General features: G+C 46.5%; 1 protein-coding gene across 1 annotated transcript; it reads left to right on the top strand.

The window, feature by feature from the left end:
- Positions 1-775: 775 nt before the first annotated feature.
- On the top strand, positions 776-22,482 carry LOC309536213 (putative glutamate receptor). The gene is made up of 11 exons (XM_082230201.1): positions 776-846; positions 3,307-3,414; positions 8,028-8,059; positions 10,283-10,345; positions 11,309-11,488; positions 13,130-13,356; positions 14,837-14,928; positions 15,105-15,322; positions 17,595-17,820; positions 20,242-20,489; positions 22,191-22,482. The coding sequence occupies exons 2-11, from the start codon at positions 3,342-3,344 to the stop codon at positions 22,284-22,286; spliced, it is 1,455 nt and encodes a 484-aa protein (XP_082086327.1). The 5' UTR covers positions 776-846; positions 3,307-3,341; the 3' UTR covers positions 22,287-22,482.
- Positions 22,483-22,960: the final 478 nt, after the last annotated feature.

Here is a 22,960-nt window from a genome sequence, read left to right as displayed (position 1 = left end):
TTTTTTGAGACACAGAGGCCAGGCTGGTGTGGATGAACACACTCTTTGAAGCAACAGAGGTGCCTGTACTGTATATTGCACATGTATCTCAGCCTTCTTTTCTGAACTAACCGTTAGGGGTTTTGGCAGCATTTTTAGGGTAATGAGGCAATGTGTAAGCAGAAGGAAGCCCCTCTTTCCCCATCACTGATTAAAGCCAAACATCAGTGTTGGGGAGGTGGGAGAATCATATGGGTACAGAAGGATGCATGCCTCACTTTAAAAAATAAAATAAAATGCTCCTTGCATGTAGTAATTTAACATGCCAGTGATCAATCTACACCAAGATAATACTTCATGTTTTCGGCAACAACAGCAGGCAGTGTCATCGCTTTTAGCTGTTTCTTCCTGGTAAATTTGACCTTAACGAAACCTGGAATCTCTACCACTGACTGAAGAGCAGCAGGAGGAGTCGGACAGAAGCATTAACTGAAAACAAGCGGTGCAACTAAGAAACTGAACCCAGGTAAACCCTCATCCCCAGGTACAGGAATGTGTTATGATTCCCTCTTTATGGGGTGAGCAGCTGTGGGCGTTCATCTCTTTCTAAACCATGCAGTGAGGTGACCTCAACTGAGTGTGAGTGATGGGGGAATTAAACGCCGTGCAAAGTGTTCTCCCAGCTGCGAACTGAAACAGCATTCCCCCCTTTTGGACTTTTTCACTCCCCACTGGGGCTCCTCCTCCTCCGAAATGGGCAGGAGGGTCTGTGGTGTGGCTGATTTATGCAATCATTCCTCAGTTCCTTCTTGCTGGGCTGCTGTTGCTGAAGAGCTGTCCGTCCCGGGCCGAAAGGAGCCGCCAACTGTAAGTGAGATGAAACAAAGTCAGCTTGCCTTTTCTATTCCCCCCTTCATTTTTCTTTCCTGCCTGGACACAATTTTTTTTTTTTTCCTTTGCAAACATTCAGCACCAGATGCTGTGAACTTAGCAAGAACATAATCTCTTCTGCCTGGCAACACCCCCCCCCCCCCAGTTTCTATTCCATGCAAATCTCTTTTCTCTTGGTAGGGGGCTAGACTTTTGTCTTCACTCTTTCATGTTCCAGCTAATTTTCCATTTTAAAAATGTGCATCTTCAATGCAAACTTGGAAGGGAGTTTGGATGTGCCTCAATGCTCACTCAGGAAACTTTCAGTTAGAGGCTGTGACAATATTCGGGTAGGATTTGATCACAAGCTAGTAAATGCAGGCTGCACAATTCTTACCTGCTACACTCAAACAAGAAAGAGAGGACTTTGGGCAATAAGAATAAATTGCTGGGTAGCCTCCTTGGAAACAGCTTAGAATGGATGCCTCCTATATAGCCAATGGTGTCTAATCTTCCCGCAAACAGATCGGGATGAATATGAGGGGTGGGGAGTTGTCTTGAAGTGCCTTCATTGCACAGGTTGTCCTATAAGTGCTTTAATCTACATTGGGTTGGCGGATGTGTGACAGGACGGTGGAAGCCTGATTAATTTGGCCTCCAGGTTATCAGTTGAGGGTAGCAAAGTGACCGTCCAATGTGACCCAATGCAAAATGTCAAGGTGAAATCTGCAAAGGAGGGGTTGAGTTTGGTTTGAAGCTCATGGAATCTCTTGCAGAGCCTGGATCCTCCCCATTTTGCAGAGTGTCCCAGGGTCTGATCATTTTTCTGGACTTTACGCGTGTGCCGATTGCCTCAATCTTATTATTTAAAGCTCTGTGAGATTTCACATGTAGAGTATCATTCCCCCCCACCTGTACACAGTAGGGCTGGAGGGGTAAATTTGATCAAGTTTGCATTTCAAGGTGATCTTCCCTAATCTGCATGTCGAAAAATGAAATGCAAAAGTGAAACAGATGCTTTTCTTTAAAATAAAAATAAAAATCACATTTCTCCAGATTCTGCAATATAGTTTTCCAGCCATGTAACATGTACACAAATGCAAGTTACTGATCAAAGTTTTGCATAAAAACACATCTGTTTGTGATGGTAGAATACAAAAAAATGCACTGTACTGGAGAAAATTGCTTTGCAAAACTCTGTGTCTTAGGCAAACTGCATACAAAAATGTGTGCATCGGAAGAAATTCACACTAAAATGCTTTTGAATCTTCAAGAGGACTTTTTAATATGTATTTAAAAAAATAGCAAACTGCTGTGTACATGTGCAGAACTAACCTTAAGATTGGAAAATGAGAAACAAAGGGCTGCATGCAACTAAGTTCCAGAGTAGACCCATTGAAATTAACAGATCCATGGTATAATAACATGGCCCATCTAGACCAGCATCCTATTCTCACAGTGGCCAGCTGGGCGTCTGTGAGAATCCTGCAAATGGGACCTGAGCACAGGAACTCCCTCCTTGCAGTTTCCAGAAACTGGGAATGCAAAAACACTTTGCCTCTGACACTTCAGTGGGTCAACTCTAAGTTGGATTAGCATGGGACACAACCCTGGGAAATACAGTGGTACCTTGGTTTACGAACTTAACCCGTTCTGGAATTTCGTTCTTAAACCGAAACCATTCTTAAACTGAGGCGTGCTTTCCCTAATCAGGCCTCTTGCCGCCAGTGCCCTTCCACCGCTCGGCTTCCGTTCTTAGACCGATGTAAAGTTTGCAAGCCGGGACTCTACTTCTGGTTTTGCAAAGTTCATAAACTGAATAGTTCGTAAACAGGGCTGTTCTTAAACCGAGGTACCACTGTAGAGAAATTGACAGGTTTGGCCATCCATACCTTTGCCTCTTTCTCTAACTCTCTTGCTTCCCTGAGTCTCTCTCTCTCTCTCTCTCTCTCTCTCTCTCTCTCTCCATGTACACAAGTGCAAATCATTTGAAATGCATGCCCTCCTTCTACACAGATCATAGTTTTGGAAGAGGACTGTTGTGTAACTCCCAAAAGTAATTTTCTTCCAGCAGATCACTTCGTCCTGCTGTGACATTTCCCAAGAGAGACTCGCATAATTCTGGGGGTGCTGGGGAATCTTGTAGTACAGTCCTGCTGGGACTTTATCGCTTTGGAGATCTGTTCAGACCCACAACTGAATACCCTCCCTGAATATTAACAAAACATAGAGACGCAAAACTTTCCCGCGTTTAGAAATGAGTGAGTGAGAGAGAGAATGCTAAGGCCAGATCCATCTTCCTTGGTGCTTGATTTCCATGGGGATTATTTTGGGGGGAGAGGCATCCTAGATTTAATTCCGTTCCGCTGCAATGCTTATCTTTCCCTGCACCAACAGATATGCCCTAGACCTGTGCAATAAATTGCAACAGCCTGATTTGCATTTTGCTGCCAACAGAGGCTCCCCTGATCAGTAGCAGTGAAGTTGAGCTGATGGACAAAACCCTCCGAGTCGCCTTTGGCGTGTGCACCACTCTGCTTTTGCTGGGGAAACCGAACTGGATAGGTGAGAAAAGAAAACTCTTCTTGAATTCTGTGACCCAGTTTACAAAAGCTCTTCCTTTGCGATGCTGAAGGCCTCAGGTTCAGTCGGAAGCCTCTCCTCTGTGTGTTGCACGCTAAGGCCAGAAGCTGAAATGGAGGTGCAGGAGAGGAAGGTGCCAGGCATGATGGGTAATAGAATTGTAGCGTTGGAAGGGATCCTAAGGGTCATCTAGTCCAAGCTGGGATGGGTCAGGACAATATGGGATTGGGGAGGCAACTCCCATCTCTTGCGGGGGCGCAATTCGTGCCAGCACTGTCTGTTAAGAATTTGGGTGTAATCTTCGACACCTCCCTTTCCATGGAGGCGCAGATTGCAGCTATAACAAAGGCATCATTTTTTCATCTCCGCCAAGCTAAGCAGTTGGCTCCTTACTTCTCTTGCCCTGACCTAGCCACTGTGATCCACCTGACGGTCACTTCCAGACTTATTGTAACTCACTCTACGTGGGGCTGCTTTTGAGACTGACCCAGAAACTCCAGCGGGTGCAGAATGCTGCAGTGAGACTCCTTACAGGATCCTCGCAGCAGGATCACATTCACCCGGTGCTATACCAGCTGCACTGGCTCCCGGTGGAGTACAGGATCAGGTTTAAGGTGCTGGTTTTAACCTTTAAAGCCCTATACGGCCGAGGACCCTCGTACCTACGGGACCGCCTCTCCTGGTATGTTCCACGGAGGACCTTACGGTCTTCAAACAAAAACATCTTGAAGGTCTCGGGCCATAGAGAGGTTAGGCTGGCCTCAACTGAGTCTGGGATTTTTCGGCTGTGGCTCCAATCTGGTGGAACGCTCTGTCACAAGAGACTAGGGCCCTGCGGGACTTGACGTCTTTCCGCAGGGCCTGCAAGACAGAGCTGTTTCACCAGGCCTTTGGCCAGGGCACAGCCTGACCCCATCCTTTGGCAATCCTCACAGAACTCTAGCCCAATGGTTGCCATTAATCTGATTTGAACTGATTTTATAATGAAATGCTTTTAGAATATTGTATCATTTTACTGTTGTTAGCCGCTCTGAGCCTGGCTTCGGCTGGGGAGGGCGGGATATTATTATTAATAATTATTATTATTATTATTATTATTATTATTATTATTATTATTAAGCCCCGGTAATGTGGCAATTCTCCTGCCAACCATCAGTTTGAAAGCATGAAGTGCAAGTAGATAAATAGGTACCACTCCGGTGGGAAGGTAAACGGTGTTTCCGTGCACTGCTCTGGTTCGCCAGAAGCGGCTTAGTCATGCTGACCACATGACCCGGAAGCTGTACGCCGGCTCCCTCGGCCAATAAAGCGAGATGAGCGCCACAACCCCAGAGTAGGTCACGACTGGACCTAATGGTCAGGGGTCCCTTTACCTTTACCTTTAATGCGGCAATTGCAGCTAAAGAATCCCAAACAAATGGTCATCCAAAAACACCCAATGAAGGAGAGCCCGTCACCTCAATGTACTCTAATCATATGGAATTTCCTGCCACAAGATGCATCAACAGATCCTAGTCTGACTCAGCATCCTACGTCTTAAGAGATGGGCTGTAAGTCAGTGGTTAGCACATCTGCTTTGCATGCAGAAGGTCCTAGATTCAACCCGCCAGGCAGGGCTGAGAGAGAGACAGAGTCCCATCTGAAATTCTGGAGAGAGCTGCTGCCTGTCAAGGTAGGCAACACTGAACTAGATAGACTAAAGGTCTGACTTGGTATAAGGCAGCTTTCTATGTTTCTGAGCTCCTGGAGCCTCCATATCTGACCTTGTAAGCAGAATGTTGGACCATATGGTACGATTCAGGAAAGGGTTCCTTAAAACTTCCAGCTGTCTTTGGGAAATCCTCAGCACACCTGAGGCCATACCATATCAGAGGGCAGGTGGAGGGCCGCATACCTGTCCCTGTGGCACAAAAGAAGGAAGAAAATGTACCTCCCTACATGCAGAATATTAGCACCTCAGGGTGAAGGGTGCGTTAGAAACCTTCCACAATCAGGGAAGCTTTGAAATGTGGATTATTCAGATCCTATTCACCATAAAGGTAAAAGGTAAAGGACCCCTGGATTGTTAAAAAAGGTAAGGGTACCCCTGACCATTAGGTCCAGTCTTGGCTGACTCTGGAGTTGCAGCCCTCATCTTGCTTTACTGGCCGAGGGAGCCGGCGTACAGCTTCCGGGTCATGTGGGCAGCATGACTAAGCCACTTCTGGCGAACCAGAAACACCGTTTACCTTCCCACCAGAGTGATACCTATTTATCTACTTGCACTTGACGTGCTTTCGAACTGCTAGGTGGGCAGGAGCTGGGACCAAACTACGGGAGCTTACTCCATCGCTGGGATTCAAACCACCGACCTTCCAATCAGCAAGCCCAAGAGGCTCAGTGGTTTAGACCACAGTGCCACCTGCTCCCATGCATGACCAACATGAATAATAACAAAAATATGCTGTGCTTTAAAGTCCTAGCAATTACCTTGAAGACTGACTCAGATATTCTGTTTGCAAATTCAAATATAAAGTGTTGTTTATCTTGCCGAAAGCAAAGGTTTTTTTCTTGGGGGTGGGGTGGGGAGTGAAAATCTGATTTCAATAACTGTTTTGAGCAGATCGCCTTAACAAAATTATCTTTATTAACTTCCCTGCCACCCCCAAGAGAGAAGGTTTTGATTTATTGAGGCAGGTTTTGCGAAGCTCATTTCCACGCAGCTGCAGTGAAAATGGTACAAAGTGTTTTACTTTGATCTAGTTGTTCTGTGGGAAATTTTCATAATTGGCAGCTCCACAGATCTCTGGGAAGTTTGAACTTTGAAGAATTTACAACACTGCCATTCTAGGGGTAAAAGTCCAGCTTAGTTTGCTATTCTCCCAGAATTAGAAGGCTGCTCTGTTGTTTTCCTCTGTGTGCCAAAATACGTTTTTGACGCTTGGCTCAAGAGTTTACTTCCCAGAGGAGCTCCTCTTGCTGTTTGATGGATGGCATTTGCCAAAAACATTTGAACAGAGGTGGGAGATCTGCCAGGAAGGGGCTAGGGAGACTGGGAGATGGGGAGAGGGCCGTAGCTCATTGTTATGGCACCTGCTTTGCCTGCGCAAGGTCCTGGGTTCAATCCCCAACATCTCCAGGTAGGACTGCAAGAGAGACCTCTGCCTGAAATACTGGAGAGCTGCTGCCAGTCAGTGTAGGCAGTGCTGAGCTATGTGGACAAATGGTGTGATTCAGTACAAGTCTGCTTCCTATGTTCCTGTTCCTTGGACCAGGCTGGTTGCAGTATATTGGCCTGGGCACTTTCTTCTCCTGCATCCTCTTTAATAAGTTGTAAGACCAACATATCTCTCATCCGATCTGGAGATGCCAGGGCTTGAACTTGGGAACTTTGTCACGTGACACAGATGTTCTGCAGCCTTCCCTTTTGCAGGACAGTCCTTGGCAAAACAGGACACATAGGAGGGGGGCCAACCCTGAATCAATCACACCTTCATTCCTTGCTCGTGCAAAGCTCCCTGATAGGCTACGATCTCTCAGACACGGCTCCCTAATTGGCCAGGACATATGACACACAGGATGGCCTGCGGCACAGTCTCATAATTTCATATCAGCGCCCCCCCCCCCCGAGAAAGCCGCACGGCGTTATGCTCTGCGGCTTCTCCTGCTTTGTGAGGTTTCCGCTCACACATGCCACCTTGCGCCTCCTTTCTCCACGGTGCTTGTTCTGGGATCCCAGCAGAAAAGACCAGCGTTTGGATTTGGGCGCTGTACAAATGTCCCTGTCACGAACTTTGGCCATGGCTGCCATGCGATTATTTATGGCTCCTTTCAGGACGTTGCCTTTTTCTTTAAAAAAAGCAACAACTAAATAATAAAAAGCTTGGAGGCATTCTTCTTCTTCTTCTTCTCTACAATGGTGCTTTGAGCGCCCCCCCTTCCCACAGTGGGGGGTACTGAAGGCTTCAATGAGGCCACTTGTTCCCGTCCAAGGCCCCTGCGCAGGTCTCGGAAAAGGAGCCCGAAGGAACTCCTGCTGGCTCAAACGAGCGGGCGCTGAATGGGAACAAGGGGGTTCCTTTGAGCCTTTCTGTAGCTCCATGGAGAGCTGTCGTGGTGTGAGTAAAAGCCCCTTTTGAGGAGGCGTAATTTAGAGTTCAGTCCAAGATGGAGGAGGCAAAATTGATGAACCTTTTCTATAAACAGTATAAAAAGAGAGGCGGGAGGGGTGGGGCGGAGAGAGAGAGAGAGGGAGATTTGGTCCCCAGGATTCTGGAATGTCCTCATCTCTCTGCCAGGCAAGCTGGTAATTTGATTTCCTCAGGCCAGAGTTGGGGGAAGCTTTTCCAGCTCAGGGGCTGCCCTGCCCTGTGGACAGCCTTCTGGAGGCCACATGCCAGTGGCACACAGGTGGGAAGATGTGCGGGGCATCAAATGCAACATTCACCTTGGTGCAATGGGAAGTTTTTACGCACACTTTCTGTCCTCCGCCCAGGCAAGCGAGGGGCATTATCAGAGTTTGGTGACCTTCCGCTTGCAGGATGGCAGACCTCCATTGATGGTTGCAAGAATGTGATAAGTTCACTGTTCCTTTGTTGTTTTATTTTAATTCACAGGCGCTGCAGAGGATGGGGATTCTGTCAGCAGGGTACGTGTCTGTCCCTTTGGGTGCGTGTGGATTGTTTGGGGTAGGAATGGATTTGAACGCCAGTGTTAGATGCTGAGCCAGGTTATCCTTTTTAAAAAAATAAATATTTTTTATTAGATTTTCCATAAAAAAACATTTTTACAAAATTATACATCCATTTTTAACTTAAACCCTTTTTTCCAGAACTTCCCTCAGATTGTCTGATAATTTTCCGTTTATTTTTTATCCTCGTCTCACATTTCCCAATATTATATTGCACTCAAATACTCTTAACCACATCATATTTTTTAAACAATATTTCTAACAGTAATTTCACAGAGCTTCTTGAAAGCCAACGAACGTTATTTGCTCATCACAGAAATTTTTTATATACTCTGTAAATTTTTTCCAGTCCTCGGAGAATCTCTGGTCACGTTGGTTCCTAATTCTCCCCGTCAATCTGTCCATTTCTGTGTATTCCATCAGTTTCATCCTCCATTCTTCTTTCATGGGCATCTCTTCCTGTTTCCATTTCTGTGCCAGCAAAATTCTGGCTGCTGTTACTGCATACAAAACTAATTTCACATCTTTTTTACTAATTTCATTATCCAGTATTCCCAACAAGAGAGCTTCTGTTTTTTTAACAAAAGTATATTTCAGCATTTTCTTTAACTCATTATAGATCATCTCCCAGAAGCTTTTTACCTTCTTACATTCCCACCACATATGGTAAAATGTTCCTTCTGTCTCCTTACACTTCCAACATTTATTACACACTTTATACATTTTACCCAGTTTTACTGGTGTTATATACCATCTATATAACATCTTCATAACATTTTCCTTAATCGTTGTACAAGCTGTAAACTTTAACCCATCCTTCCATAATTTAGTCCATTTCTCAAATTCAATATTATATCCGAAATCTCTAGCCCAACTAATCATAACAGATTTAACCTCTTCGTCCACAGTATTCCATTCCAGCAATATTTTATACATTTTAGATAAAATTTTCACTTCATTGTTTAAGATTTCTTGTTGAAATCTAGATTCTTTTTCAGAATCTCCCCTCTCTAAAACCTCTTTTTTAAACATTTCATTTAACTGAAAATAATGCAGCCAATCCTTAACATATTCTTTTATTTCTTCATATGGTTTCAATTTCCACTTATTCCCTTCCTTTTTTAATAGTTTCTCATATGTTATCCATCTCCCGCTCATATTTATCTTTTTAATACTCATAACCTCTAATGGTGATAACCAATGTGAGCCAGGTTATCCTGTGGGGCGGGAGGGATGGTCCCATGTATTAACAGAAAGAGATGCAAGTCTTGTCCAAGTCTAATGGTGGTGCCCATAGCCTTGCTCATGTTTGATGTAAGAAGAACCAATGACCTTTCTGATCTTGGAGTTTCGAACAGTGCTGTGTGCGTGCAGCTTTCTTCACTGTTCCAATGGCCTATTCCTATTTAAATCCTCATATTTAAGGGACTGCCTCTCCTGGTATGCCCCACAGAGGACCTTACAGTCCATGAATAAGCATAGTTTAGAGGTCCTGGGCCCTAAGGAAGTCAGACTATCCTCCACCAGGGCCAGGCTCCGACCTGGTGGAATGCTCTGTCCCATGAGACTAGGGCCCTTCAGGACAGTGGTGTAGCGTGGGTTGTCAGCACCCGGGGCAAGGCAAGTAATTTGCGCCCCCTAACCCGTGGATTTGCGCCCCCTAACCCGTGGATTTGCGCCCCCTAACCCTAACCCCCAGATGTTGCGCCCGGTGCGGCCGGCCCCCCCTGCACCCCCCACGCTACGCCACTGCTTCAGGATTTAACCTTCTTCCATCGGGCCTGTAAGGCAGAGCTATTCTGCCTGGCCTTTAGTTTGAATTCAGCCTGATCTTTTATTTCCCTTCTCTTCCCCCCCCTCCTCTTTTATGAAGATCACCCTCTCTGAGACCCCACAGCTAATTCTCCCCTGGCCTCCTCGCTGGCCCAAGTAGGACTAATTCAGCCAGCTAGCCCTGGGGATTATCTAACGCTTAGTAGATAGATTTTCTCTAAATTGATTTCTGACCTTTGAATTTTATTGTTATTCATGTTTTCATACTGTATTTTATGCTGCTTTTACAATTAAGTGTTTTAAATTTGTCGTTAGCCGCCCTGAGCCCAGTTTTTGAACCAGGAAGGGCGGGGTATAAAAATTATTTTATTATTATTAGTAGTAGTAAACAAATGATTTCGTTTGCAGGACTCCGCCTCTGCTGGGGAAGGCGGGAAGGACTACCCAATGTTCTATGTCACAACCATCCTGGTAAGGCGGCTTGGCAACTTTTGCAAAAGATGGGACTCCACAGTGTTGTGGTGTTATAAAGCATATCAAAAGTGTTTTTTTTCTTCTCTTTACTAATGTAGCTGAGTTCGATTGCCCCCAAATACCCGTTGCTGGAAATCCCAGGTTGGCAGAGTGCTGTTGCACATGATATCTTTATTGTCATTGTCCCATGCAGAACAATGAAATTGAAAAACTACATAAAACTACATAAAAACTACATAAAACTACCACAAAACTACATAAAAACTACATAAAACATTCAAAAACCCCTAAAAACTCTAAAACCCCATTTTAAAATACACTGTACTATAGAGACCCCTTATGCTGCATTTAGAACCAGAATTGCATTTGCATAGAAACGGCCTTTATAACCTTATACCTTCTTCCAGAAGGCAGAAACTGAAAGAGATCATTTCCGGGGTGCGTACTATCCTGTGCTATCTCTGCTGCTTTCTTATGGCACCTGGCAGCATAGATTTGATCTAAGGTGGGAAGAGTGCACCCAATTATTCTCTCTGCAGTCTTTACAACCCTGGATAGCATTGTTTTTTCCCTGGCCGTGCAGCTCCCAAACCACACACACAGACCATAAGTTAGTACGCTCTCCACAGTGCAATGGTAAAATGCCATCAACAGGTCCTTTGAGAGATTGTTTTTCCAGAGGATTCTCATATGTCTGGTTTTTGGGCTTTCTGCAGGCATCTGGTTGGCCATTGTAAGAACAAGGTGCTGGACTAAGTTGGGCCATTGGCTTGATCCAGCAAGCTTGTCTTATAGCTGATGAAAACTTGGCAGCACCTCGCAGGCAGCTGAGTTTAGGTTGACCCATGAAGCTCTGCCTGTGGTCTTTGGTGGTTCTTTCTTTCACATATTGGGGCCTTGGTCAATGCAACCATGTGCAGACATGCCTTGTTAGCTAGGTTCTCCTTGCCTTGTCCATAGGAAAAGCCTTATGTGATGGCCAAAGGCGCAGAGCTCGAGGGCTACTGCATTGACCTGCTGGAGAAGCTCTCCAAAATGCTTCACTTCAAGTACAAAGTGGGCATCGTCAAGGACGGGAGGTATGGAGCGCTGAGTTCTGGAGGAAACTGGTCTGGGATGATCGGAGAGATTGTGAGGAAGGTAAGCTTTCTGCTGAGTGTGTGTGTTGTGCATCTTTCCTGTTGAAAAAGACTACTGCCACTTTGCAGCACTCGTGGAAATTGATAAAAGGAAAACATCATCAGATGAACATGTTCTAGCCCAGACAACTTGGGTTTGATCAGTCTTAACTGGAGTCCAATATGGCGGCAGCAGCTATGCTATGACCCACCCGGCAAGGCCTCACCACCCGCACGTGGGTCCTGACCCGCTGGTTGAAGAACTATGGCCTATACTGGTGGGCAGCGTTTCTCCAGGAGCAGGTCATTTTTGACAAGGCTGTTGTTTACTTCTGCCAGCCATTCATTTTGCATTAGAATCTCTGACCTCTAGCACCACAGTTGCAGATTTGGACTTGTACATGTGTGTCTTCTACATGTATAACTCTTGGGGAGCCATGCAATCTTGCAACTGGCTCTGCCCCCCTGCCAATCTGCTGTCTCTCTTATTAGAAAATATTTACTAAAAGAAAAGATTTCTAGTTTTGCCACAGACGCAGTTTATGCTTACATAACTGCCGCAATGCTAAAAACATTCCACGAGTGGATATTTTCTTGATGTTTGTCATTCCAGTATGTAACAGAGACCGTATTCCAATAAAGCTATTTGGATGGCGATTCCACATTTCTGTTACGATAAACTAGAATTTGTTAATCTGGTCTTAATATTGTTGGGGTATTACTTGATTCCCCCTCCCCACAATTTCTTTGCAATGCAGACTTTTGCTGCTTTTAACAGATTTGTTAAAAGTTCTAGATCTTCTTCTGGGAATATACAGGCTGTCTCTGATACACTCGTTCGGTTAGTGCAAGGATTTCCATTTGCATAACTTACTCTCCCTCTCCTCTCCTCTCCTCTCCCTGTGTGTTCCCCGCACCCTCCCCAAATCTACTCTGGAGGATGGAGGGTGGGGAGGACCCTGAACAAATTTAGGAGAGGGAAAGGCATAGAGAGGGTGTTGGCTATTTGTAGATTAGTTGAGCTGCAGAAGGCGTGCTGGGGAGACCACACATTACAAGGAACGCAAAAATAACTTTAGCTAGATTTTAATAACAAAACCCCTTTTACATTAATTATAATATATCAGTAAGCATGACCCAACCACCAACCCATCCCCCCAGGGACTGAGAGAGCTAGGTGCTGCTCTTTATATACTATACACAACAGCTTAATTACCACACCTTAACAGCACCAGCTGTAAAACTAGGCCACGTTATTTGCTCTGGCCCTTCAAGACATACACATCTTGCGGAACAATAATGAACCTTCAAATTTAAAGAGACCATTCAACAGAGGGGAGGCTCTGTTGTGCAGGCAAAATACTTTGCACTGATGGAAGGAATGCATCGAATGCCGCTCAATTTTTTTTTTTTTAAGTATCCCAAATATTTAGGATCAAATGACACATGCATGGGTGGATCCTCCCCCCCCCAACCCTGAGGGCTGAAAATCCCAATTTGTTGGACCCCCATTCTCAGTGTCATGATTCTACTTTGGGAAACTGAAATGCACAGCTATCAACTGGGAACGAAGATGGGGAACAGAGCTCTGTGCATGTGTGTGGAGTCTAATGGCATTGTATGAGAAACAGACCTTTGCCACCTCTCTCTACCCTTTCGGTAGGAAGCTGACCTGGCGGTTGCTCCGTTGACCATCACATCGGTGAGAGAGGATGTCGTTGACTTCACCCAACCTTTCCTGTACACAGGAATCGGGATCTTGCTTGAGAAGGACACTTCCCTTGAGGAGGCTTCCCTCTTCCATTTCTTGACCCCCTTCAGCAAGGAGACCTGGTGTGGCATCCTGGTGGCTTACCTGTTCTCCAGCCTTTGCTTGTTCCTCGCTGCCAGGTGAAATGTCTCTTCTCTCTTCCAGATGATAGAAAGGAAGAAGCAGATGTCCCCCCTTTTCTTTTTTTTAAAAAAATAGTGATAGTTGTGCTTGTAAGATGCTTTGAGTCATTATTATGAGTAAAGTGACTTATTATTAAGCACAGTACATATATGCAAAAACATGATAGCCAGACATATGGGCAGAGATACAAAATATTACCAGTTTTTTACCACACATCTTCAGCTGAGGGAAATGGGGCAAAATTCTCTTCTGAGGTTGGTAGAAGCAGGTGACCCCCCCAACCCCACAGCCTTGATAATTTACTGCATGTGCCTCACAAAGCCCAGACACATCAATGGATTCATTAAATAATATTATTAGTGATTTATTTTTTTTACCACAAACCTTCATCTGAGGAATGTGTGGTGAAATTCTCCTCTCAGGTTGACAGAAGAGGCATATAACGTAAATAAAAGCAGCAACAACAGCTGGGATGTTTTACCACAGTATGTGTATTAAAGCACACCATAGCCCAAACATATTGGCAGATGCAGGAAATCTCAGTGATTTTTACCACACATCTCCACCTGATGTGTGCATGGTTATGTATTTTTCTAACCTGTTTTGGGATAGACTGTCTATATCCCAAAAGATGAGCCAAAAGTTCACAGCTTTGTTTTATTTATTGCTTGGTCCACCTTTCGGTAATCTAGTGCAGAGTTGTATATTTCATGTTTCATGAAATACTTAAAAAAACCAAAATGAAAAACAGATGCAGAAGGTGATACATTTTACTGGGATGGGTGATTAAATTTTTCCCTTCTCTGGTAACAACTGCCCTCCCCAAAGGTGCTTTTCCACCTGCAGTTGCCCACAGAGAGGGTAATTTTAAGTGGAAAAAATGGCTGTCACAGAGGAAGATGGCCCATTCAGGCTCATGGGGCCCTGCTCCACCAACTGCAGCCTGCCCCTCACCAGCTGATCCTTCTTACTCACAGCCAGTCCAAAGAGGCTTCCTGGCTTCCTCCTTAGTCTCAATTTTGCCTAACAGGGAGGAGTAGGATGGAGGCAAAAGATATAGGAAATAAATCAAGCCTGCTGGATCGTTCTGCCCACCTCTTATAAAGCCATCCAAATTGGTGGCTGTGGGGGTGAGTTCCATAGTTTAGTTCCTTTCGCCTGCCATTGGCTGTGGCTGTACCTGTCCTTGATTCTGACTCCGCCCACTGCTGGGCCTTCTGCCCTATTGCATCCAGTGGGCACCAGTCACTGCTGGGCTCCAGCAGAGTTTGGGGGTGTGTGAAGCTCCTCACTTTCCTTGCTCCTGAATGCTGCACAAACCCATAGTCTAGGAACAGCCTTTTTCATCTGAAAAGAAAAGGAACCACCTGTTCTCTTTTGCAAGACGCACACAGCTTGTGTGCTCCTGTGTTGTCATCCATGTGTCCACCAGGGGCAGGTGAATGACTGTCTTACCTTTCTGCCTCCCCCCTCCAGAATGAGCCCTTGCGAATGGGATGGAAACGAAGAGACCAGCTTCACGCTCATGAACAGCCTGTGGTTTGGAGTGGGGGCGTTCACTTTGCAAGGTAGGCCATATCAAGAGAGGCACTGGGAGATTCTCCAAAGTCCCATAGTTCCAACTGTGCATGAAGAAGTCCTTTCTTTTGGCTGTCCCAAATCTTCCAGCATTCACTTCCCTTGGATGTTTAAGCACTTCTGATGTGCTTTCCGATGCTCCCACCCTCTTGCTTCCTCCCTGCAGGTACCGTGCCCCAACCCAAGTCTCTCTCCGTACGGGTAATTTCTGCCATCTGGTGGCTGTTCAGCATTGTGCTACTGACCGCGTACATCGCTGGCTTCAGCTTTGTTTTGGAGTCGGGCTCTGAGCAGGTCTCCATCCAGACCTTTGAAGACCTGGTGAAGCAGGGGCATCTGGAGTTTGGGACCATGGAAAGCTCTTCGACACTCCAGTATTTCAAGGTGGGCTTGGCTATGTTTGGCTGCCAGGGATATCAGCCTGGGGTAAGACAGCAAAAACCAGTTGTATGGAAACCTTGGTGGACTCTATACCAAATGCTGTTGGTATAGAACAGCCATAGGCAACCTCGGCCCTCCAGATGTTTTGGGACTACAACTCCCATCATCCCTAGCTAACAGAACCAGTGATCAGGGATGATGGGAATTGTAGTCCCAAAACAGCTGGAGGGCCAAGGTTGCCTATGCCTGGTATAGAACAAGATTTCCCAAATTTGAGTCTCCAGCTCTTTTTGGGTCTCCAGCATCATCCCTGACCACTGGTCCTGCCAGCTAGGGATGATGGGACCTGTAGTCCAAAAACAGCTGGAGGCCCAAGTCTGGGAAACCTTGGTGTAGGATACAAGTTTCTGGAAATCATGAGTGCTGTTGCACTCAGGTCCTGGTGACAGGCTTCCCAGTGGGGCAACTGGTTGGCCAAAATGGGAACTGGATGCTAGACTAGATGGGCCTTTGGCCTCATCCAGCAATGCTCTTCACAGGTTCTAAACTGGAATACATTTGGGAATCAAGAGGGCTGCTTTTTTACCCATCAGTGCACACTGATCCTTTGAAGGGCTCCTTCCACTCGTCTATGCACCCCCCAACACAATTTATCATGGTAACATGTTGCTGTTACTTGTTTTCTTCTTTACCTTTTGTGGCTCCTTATTTTACTCTGTGGAGAGTCGTGCCCATTAATGGCACTATATAAATGGACTAAGCAAATGAACAATGAAAAATGGAATGTCATTTTGTAGGAGGAGGGTATATGGTTGGTCTCAGACGTAGGAGCCAACTCCTAGGGGCTCAGCTCCCTCTGCCCCCCCCCAATAAAATGGCTGGGTCTCCCCCCAAAAAAGTTGACGGGCATTGCCATTCAAATGGTGTGCATGCGCCATGTCATGTGATTGGTTATGCAGGATGGGGCTCACCTGCCCCTCCCCCATATATTTTATTCAAGTCGGCGCACCTAGACTCAGCAAACCACTTGTGGTGGACTGGCCCATCCAGGTCAATTCATCAGAATTAAAATCTCAGACATCTGGTGGGCCCCATTTCTTTGTGAGTCCCATGCATGCTCTTCATAGCACAGGGGTGCCAATTTGCACCTGCTCGCTTTTCCCTGGGGATCTGGGTAAAAGTATAAATAACTGTAGCCTCAAAAAGCATGTAGAGCTGAAAGGGGAAGTAGGAAAGACTCTTCCAAAGTCGTCCTTTGGCTCTGTGTAATTTTCAAGAGAACAGAAGGTAACTTTCTGCATCACCTCGTGATCAAGTGGGGCAGGAATTGGGGTCTGTGGGTGCCAGGGGAACACCTAAATGGTACCATTGTATGCATGGGTGCCTTGGCGACCCCTGACATTATCGAATACCCTGTGGCTTCTTCGAATTACAAAAGCTTGTTTGCACACGCAATTGACACGCTTGTGCGAACTGCTCAGTACATGCTTGTGTAAATGGCAGCTCTTTTTCATAGAATCATAGTGTGCTGGTCCCGTGGGTAGATCAAGAGGCGAGGTCCAAGTCCAGTCCGAGGTCGAAGGAGCAATATGGAGGCAGACCGTAAAAGCTGAGGCTGGGTGCAGGGCATGGTTCAGGCAGGAACTGGCGGCCAACAATGTTGCTTCCATAACTTGGGACTGGGGCTGGCTGGCTTTTATCTGCCCCAAGGCATAGGGCGGCCCCGGTCGACAGGTGACTCGCCTCTTCTGGCCTGGAAGTGAGCACTCCTCCTGCAGGAACTTAGTTCCCTCCGCCTCTCTGCCCTGAGCCTCTGCAGCTCAGGAGAGGCTGGAGGGTTACCAGACCCAGAGGCAACCTCCGCTTCCTCTGACGGGGCTGAGAGTGGAGCACCTGCAGGCAATGGGTTCTTCATTACCTCAGGAGCCAGAGCAGACTCAGCTGGTGCCTGCAGCTGAGGATCCAGCACAGGTGAGGACCCTTCAGGCTCATGCCCCAGCCCCGGCTCAGCTGGTTCTGGAGGCGGGGAATCCTGTGCAGGCTGGGATCCCTCAGGTTCAGCATCCAACTCCAAATCCCAGGCCACCACACATAGAATTGTAGATTTGGAAGAGGCCCTGGGGAACGTCTGGTGCAACCCCCTGCAATGCAGGAATGAATATGCAGCTGTCCCATATGGGGATCAAACTTGCGACCTTGGCGTTATCACCACCATGCTCTAACCAACTGAGCTATCCAGGAAGCCCTTCCTAATGTGATCCTGTTGTGGCTGCAGAACTCCAAGAACCCGATCCAGCAGCTGGTCTATGAGTCCATGAACAAGAAGAAGGACACCGCTTACGCAAAGAGCTACCAGGAGGCAGTTCAGCGCGTGCTGGATTCGAATTATGCTTTCATTGGAGAGTCCATCTCTCAAGACCTTGCTGTGGCCCAGCACTGCAACCTGATCCGCTCTCCAGAGGTCATAGGGGCAAGGGGGTTTGGCATCGCCACACCAAAAGGTAAGCCACCAAGAACCAAGAATTGGACCTGAGATGTTTCAGATCGCAACCTGACTGTCTTAAGGCAGGGCTAGGGCATCTTTTTCAGACAGAGGGCCACATTCCCTCCTGAGCAACCTTCCAGGGGCCACATGTTAGTGGCAAGTGGTGCCAGAGGCCTTAGTGGGCAAAGCAAAATGTTCCCTTTCTAGAGTAGGCTAGTTTTACCCACACACATACACATTTCTGTTCCCTTTCCAGGCAAGCAAGAGGCACAATCAGAGTTCAAGGACACATTCCAGCCAGGCCAAAACACTCAAGAAGGGTGTGAGTCAGGGCTGGTAAAGGATGTTGCTAAAAAAGAGGTATAGCTTGGGGGGAATCCAAGGGCCTGATAGCAAGGCTTGGAGATCCACATTTGCCCTGTGTGCTAGGGGTTCCTCAACCGTCTTCAGCAGTGATTCTGACTTTTGTTCTTGCAGTGTGTCCCATTTCTTTGGCATTTGCCTACCCAGTCTTTGGGTGACCTTCCAGTCCCTACTTTGAAATATGTAGCGAAGGAGTGTCTACCACAGGCTGCCCTCTAAATGTTGTTGGACTACAACCCCTCTACCATTCCTGACTGTTGACCCTGCTGGCTGGACTGATGGGAACTGGAGCCCAACCAATATCTAGAGGGGACTTCCATCTTCCAAGAAGCATAATCTCTGCTTCTACTGTTGGAGGCAACAGCCCTCTGAATGCTGGGAATCCTAAGTGGGGAGAGTTGCTATTGCACTCAGGTCCTGTTTGCAGGCATCTCAGAGGCATCTGTGAGAACAGGATGCTGGACTAGTTGGACCACTGGCTTGATCTAGCATGGCTTTTCTTATGTTCTTATGGCAGTCTGTTCCACGGTCAAACACTTTTCATACTGCCAGGAAGTTCTTCCTGATGCTTAGTTAAAAACCCCTTCCATGTAACTGGAGTTTGTTGGTTCAGGTCCTGCCCTCTGGAGAACCACAATTTTGCTTTGCCCATCGATGACAAAGCCCATCAAATGCTGAAAACATCAACACCTGCACTTTATTTGTATCTGCTTCAAGCTCTAATTGGAACACATTGGAATCTTAATGGAACACCAGGAGATATTCTAAGGGTGGCTGGCCTTTTTTTTGCTGAGCTATAGTCAACCTTCTGGATGTCAAAGGAGGCTTGGCAAAAGTGATGAAGTGGTTGTAGAGAGTTAGCTTGTTGTCTGCTTGACACCTTCTAACCATTTAAGTACAGAATTGGGCTTTTTCGCCATCTTTTTTTCTCCCCTTCTTGCCCCCACCCTTTGGCTTATCACCCAGCGTAAATGAATAATTGACATAAAACCCAAGGCTTGTTCTGTGTTTTGTGGCATTGGAGTTGGGTCTTGCACTTCCAGTACTGCGTAGAAAATGACACCGAGTTCTTCATCCCGGTTCTGCTTTCACTTTTTATAAAAGTAGCACGAGGATAATTTGGAAAAAAAGTTTGGGGGCAATACCTGGTAAAACCAGTCGCGAGGTCTATGGCTAGTAGTTGAACATTGAAGAGCGTTTTTTCTGGAGATTAAATAAACCGAAACCTAAGGGGGGGGGAAATAATGGGTTTAGGGTAATGAATGCAAACTAAACAAGTGTTGCATTTTATTATTGACTTTGCATTGCTTACTCTGTTTCCAAAACCTCTCTTCCGCCCCACCCACCCCCTATCTCAAATAGTGGGGAATTTGTATCATGAAAATCAAATGTGACATGGAAGGAACATAAAGTGTGGAAGCTGGGAGTAATAGGGCTATAACAGCTGTGGGGCAATAGGTATGGGAGTGTTAGGAAATGACCTGAAGGCAAAATCCCAGACCGCATTGCTCAGCCTTGTGATGGCCATCACAGCTGGCATTTTCAAGCAGATGTCCACAGTACTCAGGACTAGTAGCCTGCCAAGGCATGGTCAAGGAAGCAAAGCTGCTCAACAGAGCCAGTTTTGAAGCACCTTAGAGCTAGACAACCTGTGACAAAGCCACCTTGTGTTCCAAGAGTTGGAACCAAGGGTTGCACACGGCTAGACTAGAAGTGTGCCACAAACTCTGAAAAGGAGCAGCCATCCTTTTATGCTTGCCGAACAAAGCGCTTGAGATTTTCTTGGAACGGTGGTTGTTGATGCTACATCTAAAATCTTTGTGTGAGTGGGAGAGCAGACTGATAGGACGTATACCTTATCTAGTTTCTAGCCTGACGTTTGGGTGCACGTAGCCATCTTCTAAGCTTTGCCTGTAAAAGGCTGGGCTGGCCTAAATGGTGCCTGCAGATGTTGCTGGATTCCCATCAGGTCAGGGGTGATGGGAATTAAGAGTCAGGAGGAGGCACCAGGTGAGCTATCCCTGGGTTAAGCCAAGACGTGATGACCCTTCTATTAATCCGTGTCCACTCCTAGGATCCCCCTGGACTAACGAACTGTCCGTGGCCATCTTGAAGCTCGGAGAATCTGGCGATCTCGACTACCTCAAGAGCAAGTGGTGGGAGAGCAGCTGCTCCGATGAAGATCACGACAAGTGGAGCCCGCTGAAGCCTCAAGCGCTGGGAGGGATCTTCCTCTTCCTTGCCCTGGGCCTTGCCTTGGGAATGGTCATCGCTGTGGTTGAGCTATCCAAAAAGAGCCGGCACACTGCAGATCAGGAGAAGGTGAGTTGCACGCTGGATTTCTTGCACTGAATATCAGTGCAATGCTTATCATCCATTAGGATGTGGTCAGGGGCTCTGTATATTTGCAGGGTTACCTATGGGTGGCCAATAGGTTTTCCCCTTGCCTTGAAAGAAACTGAATAATTTAAACCCCTGGGGGGCTTCCAGGAGATGTTCCTGAACAACTCCCATCAAGCATGGGCAGGGATGATGGGAGTTGCGGTTCAGCAATGCCTGGAGGGCCAAAGGTACCACACAGCTGCCTCAGAGGGCTGGAATTGACCTGGGGGGTCTTCTGTAGATTTCCTCTATTTTAAACAAAGTTTAAAGGATGCTTTTAAACTGGATCCTTTACTAATATCCTTCCCAGCACATTTTCCAGAAATTTCATTTTAACTTCAGGAACCCCTCAACTGGACAGGTGAGAAGTCCTTGTGTGTTATCGAGCATTTGGGGGCAGGTTCTAGAGCAGGAAATCTTCAACTTTTTCAGACACAAGCTCTACCTCTAACTCCCAAATGTAACTTGTTTTTGTTTTTTAAGAACATATATTTGCATGGCAGTAGTGCTGCTGTTGTGAGCAGATCACCTGACTCAATGAGACAAGTGCCGGGAGCACTGGTAAATCTGATTTCCCCAAAACTCCCTACCACTAGGAAAGCAAAATTTCCCAGTGCTCCTGGTGCTTGGTTCACATCCATAGTAGGATGCTTTGTGCCACAAGCAACATGTGGGGGAAAGACTACCTTCCAGCTCAGGAGTGACCCCTCTGATCTCCCCTGGGCGTTTCCCAGCCTTCCTATCTGATATTGCTTTTGACAAGATGGCAGGGATTACACCTGGTGGCTTGCTCATGCAAAACATGCCATTTTACCCCTGAGCTAACTGCCCCTCCTCATCACCCCACTCTACCGAATTCCCGCAGTGTTTCAGCTAAGTCACACAATGCACAAAGATGTGCATTGATCTGTTGCTCTCACACTGTTTCCTGCGAGGCTTTCAGTGCTTGCCACATACCCAGAAAAACAACATTCCATCACACGCTAAGGGTCATGTGAACTGACCTGCCGCTGCGTTTTTATTTCCAATGAAGGTGCTCATTAGGGAACATTGCGACTTTTCTTCTTCTCCTTTTTTTTTTTTTTTTAAAAAGAGATTTCCTGCAGGACGCTCTTTTGCCAATTGTGGGGTTCCCTTGCGAAATGTTCATTACGAACCGTTTTTGTACCACCATCAATCACCTCCAACTGCTCAGCAAACCTTAATGAGAGTTTGTAAAGGAAATCAGCAGTTTCTAATTGACAGGCCTCCCAGCCTCCTGTTGTCCCACTGCCCTTCCCTCTAACTTTACAGATGTTCACAGTTAGCTGATCGCGACACAGCAATGTATCATAGCCCACTTTTCTTGTACTAGAAACTTAATGGTTTACCAAAAGAAAAGAAAAAGTAATGCACGTGTGGAATTTCTGATTTACATTTAAACTCTTTGAGGTGGTGCTTCAGTGAAGGTTGGTGTGAAGAGTCTGTGAAGGCTCTCCAAGGTCTCAATGGATTTCCAGCCCCGATCAGCAGGCCTAATGGTCAGAGATGATGCGAGTTGGGAGACCAGCAATATCTGGAGGGGCACATATTTTCCCATCCTTAAGGGGAAGGGGAAAAAAAAACAGCACTATCATTCTCTCTGCCTTTCCTTGTGTTTAGAAATCTTGCTGCGCCGTGTTCACCAAGGAGCTGAGCCAACGCTTCCGGCCGAGAGAAGGGACGCCGCAAGAGAGCGCAGGGAAATCGAAGCCATGAGTCGACGTAGGAAAAGCAAAAGGCCAAACATTAATGAACTTCTTCTCCCCTTTTTTAAAAGCAACTCTACTATGCATTACTTAGCGGTGCTCGCTTGAGAGCTCTTCCTAACAATAGAGGGGGTGTCTGGCTAAAATCTAGCGTAGGTTCTCTGTAATAACACAAACCCTAAAACCCTCTTCCCCATATGTAACGTTGCAAACCGCAGGTTTGTTTGGGGGCTTAGTAGCGCCTGGGTCCTGGGTGTTTTAATATTTTCACTCTTCCAGAGTACATGTTACCGGTGTCTGTAAACCACAGCCTTGGCAGGATGACCAATGCTGATAGCAGTTGTTGGAAGAACCTTAGTGAAAGCTATGCAAATAATTCATTTGGAAGTCCAAGGGGAAGCAGCAGCACCGTTGGGCTTCTAGGGAGTTGTGTGGGTGGGCAGATAGACACAGTGGCGAGTAAAGTGCAGTTCTAAGCTCCATAGCAAGTCTAATGAAAGAAGGAAATGCTGTAGACGGGGGGCGGGGGCGGGTTGCATGTGTTGTTTCAGGTGCCTGCAGATCTCCTCCCTTACAAGAAACATAAATCGTGGAAGTGTGCTCAACATGCAGAACAGATGCAGGTAGAAAGAGTTTCTTGACCTTTCCTTGGCCCAGAGCATTATTTGCATTTAGTGCTGAGTA

The sequence above is a fragment of the Podarcis vaucheri genome (assembly GCF_965113315.1).
Source record: "Podarcis vaucheri genome assembly, chromosome: 7".
Taxonomy (NCBI): Eukaryota; Metazoa; Chordata; class Lepidosauria; order Squamata; family Lacertidae; genus Podarcis; species Podarcis vaucheri.
This window is presented reverse-complemented; position numbering and strand designations above follow the sequence as displayed.